Genomic DNA, 2340 nt, shown 5'->3' on the forward strand with positions numbered 1-2340 from the left:
TGTGTGTGTGTGTGTGTGTGTGTGTGTGTGTGTGTGTGTGTGTGTGTGTGTGTGTGTGTGTGTGTATATTTCGGGCTTTGAACCACACATATTGTAGATACATTCAGTGTTAATTTGACTGCAGATAAAACGTATTGGCAAGAAGCCCAAGAGTATCACTAGACTAAATCTAATAATCACATTTGACAAACTGGAACCTACAAATGATTGGCATATTTCATTTAATAAAGTACTTCAAACAGCCCTCTGTTGCTAAATTGTATTATAACTAATTGTAATCCATCCGTTATTAACTATGCACATGAAAGTCAATTTGCTCATAACAGATGTCTGCAATATATAATGGAAGCATGAAGTTTGAAAGACATAATGTTTACTAGGCACAAAGAGTGTTGTTGCATTATGGGAAATGTAGGGTCCAAAGCTTTTTGTAGGTTACACAGTCAAAATTGCTGCTTCTGCTGCTTTGATTTTGGTCATTCTTCTTTTTTCTTCTTCTTCTTTTTTATGCTCCAGTTATTGGATTTATTATCAGTAGTTTTTTATCTATAAAAATAATAATAATGTTGGAAAAATAATAATAATGTTGGAAAAAGAGGCTTGTGAAATGTAGAAATCAATAGTTTAAACTGAACTGTTGGTCAAAATAAGAAACATTATTAGATATATTTTATTCTTTGTTTCATTTAGAATATTTTAGAAATTAAATGTCTAATCCAGCAATTCAGTTAATAATCAGTGGTTAATAGAAAAGAAGGTCCTTATCAAAATGTGTAGTTTTTCATGGCCTCTTTAATGATTTTCATGCACAAAGGTGTTGCTACATTGCTCATTAATCATTGTTCCACCCTGTTTTCCAGGAGATGGTTTAGTCCAGCCAGATGGAGCGTTGGGGACCGGAGATAAGATCAAGAAGCGCGTCAAAACCCCTTATTCTCTGAAAAAGTGGCGACCCACCACATGGGTCATCTCTACAGATACCCGGGGGCCAGAAGTTAACAACAATGGCTCTACCCGAAGTCAAAGTCACAGTCAGAACCGGCCCAAGTCCAGTTCAGCCATCTACCTGCGGGGGGGCAGCTTGGCCAGCGAACCCAGTGACACGCATGTGTAAACTTGGACCCTCTAACAAGCCCGGCAACACTATCTAGAGAGCACTTATTATTTTATTTTGTGTGGAGCTCTCTGCTCTGAATCAGCACGAGGAAGCTATGGAATATGTCACAAACCAACAATAGAGTCTGATCATGTACAGTAATTAGGTCTGTCCCGCTCCTGTGTGTCCTTCTGATGGCATTGCTTTAAATGGAATCCAGCTATGCAGCATTTTCATTGGCTTCTGTTTCTGCATTGTTTGTTTTGTGTTTTTTAAATCTTGGTTTGAAGTTTCATAGTGGTACATTAATTCTTTTTTTTTTATTTGTGCACTTTGAATTAATTTGAAATCAGTGTTTCCTAAACGTGTCTGTTGCGACCAAGACGAAGATTGGTCTTTAAACTTAAACAGGCGATGAAAAAACAATCAACACTCGAGCGCTTGGTTACTCCCCCTTTGCTCTATCGAGTAAAGTGTGAGTGGGCTCTGTAAACAAATTAATGGTCTTAAAAGACAAAGCAACTTTTTAAACATTTTCCTTGTATGCAATACCAATTGTTGTCTCATGACTTTGTATCCTCTTTTTGTATCATACTTTTTATTGTGCAATAGGATGTAGCTTTTAGATGCTTTCAGTGTTTTTATTGCTTCAATTTTTTTATCCTGTTGTTATTTTGATATGTTAATCTCTGTTGCACTTATGAATAGTCACAGTCGTTTTGTAAACAATCCATCGCACACTATTGTAACCCTCGCTTCCCCCAACCTGACTCACGAGGAGAAAATAGCTGACAATCCTCCTCTTTGGACTATCTTTATGGGAACGCTAACACAAAAGAATCAGTCCCAGCTGACTTAAAAGTGGGCTGACGTGGAACTTGTCTGCTTGCACAATTACACCAGTAACAAATCTCATTCTGGGGTCTTACAATCACTGGAGCTGAACTTACAGAGGCATCTGTTACAGTGGCTGACTGGAGTCACTGTACCACTATCATTTGGCCTCAGTATGGACTCTGCATTTAGCTGTCTGTCTGCAAGACATGAAATATTACAAACCCCAGATTCTGCTGTTCAAACACAAATCAAAAACTGAAGAAAAAAAACACACTGAAGCACGCTGGATATTACTTTTTTGTTTCTTGTCGTCTCATCCCCTGACGGTGGAGAGTGATATGTGTGTGTGTGTGTGTGTGTGTGTGTGTGTGTGTGTGTGTGTGTGTGTGTGTGTGTGTGTGTGTGTG

The 2340-nt window shown here is 38.3% G+C and overlaps 1 protein-coding gene across 1 annotated transcript in view; it reads left to right on the top strand.

The window, feature by feature from the left end:
- The window catches only part of LOC102303304 (bone morphogenetic protein receptor type-2), a 55941-nt gene extending 53607 nt beyond the window's left edge, over positions 1-2334 (top strand). Inside the window, exon 13 of the mRNA XM_005943373.3 lies at positions 861-2334. Within this exon, the coding sequence (XP_005943435.1) occupies positions 861-1114 (254 nt within the window). The 3' untranslated portion in view covers positions 1115-2334. The remainder of the gene's footprint in view (positions 1-860) is intronic.
- Positions 2335-2340: the final 6 nt, after the last annotated feature.

This window comes from Haplochromis burtoni, unplaced genomic scaffold (genome assembly GCF_018398535.1).
Source record: "Haplochromis burtoni strain Fernald_Lab_line unplaced genomic scaffold, NCSU_Asbu1 Contig_368, whole genome shotgun sequence".
Classification (NCBI taxonomy): Eukaryota; Metazoa; Chordata; class Actinopteri; order Cichliformes; family Cichlidae; genus Haplochromis; species Haplochromis burtoni.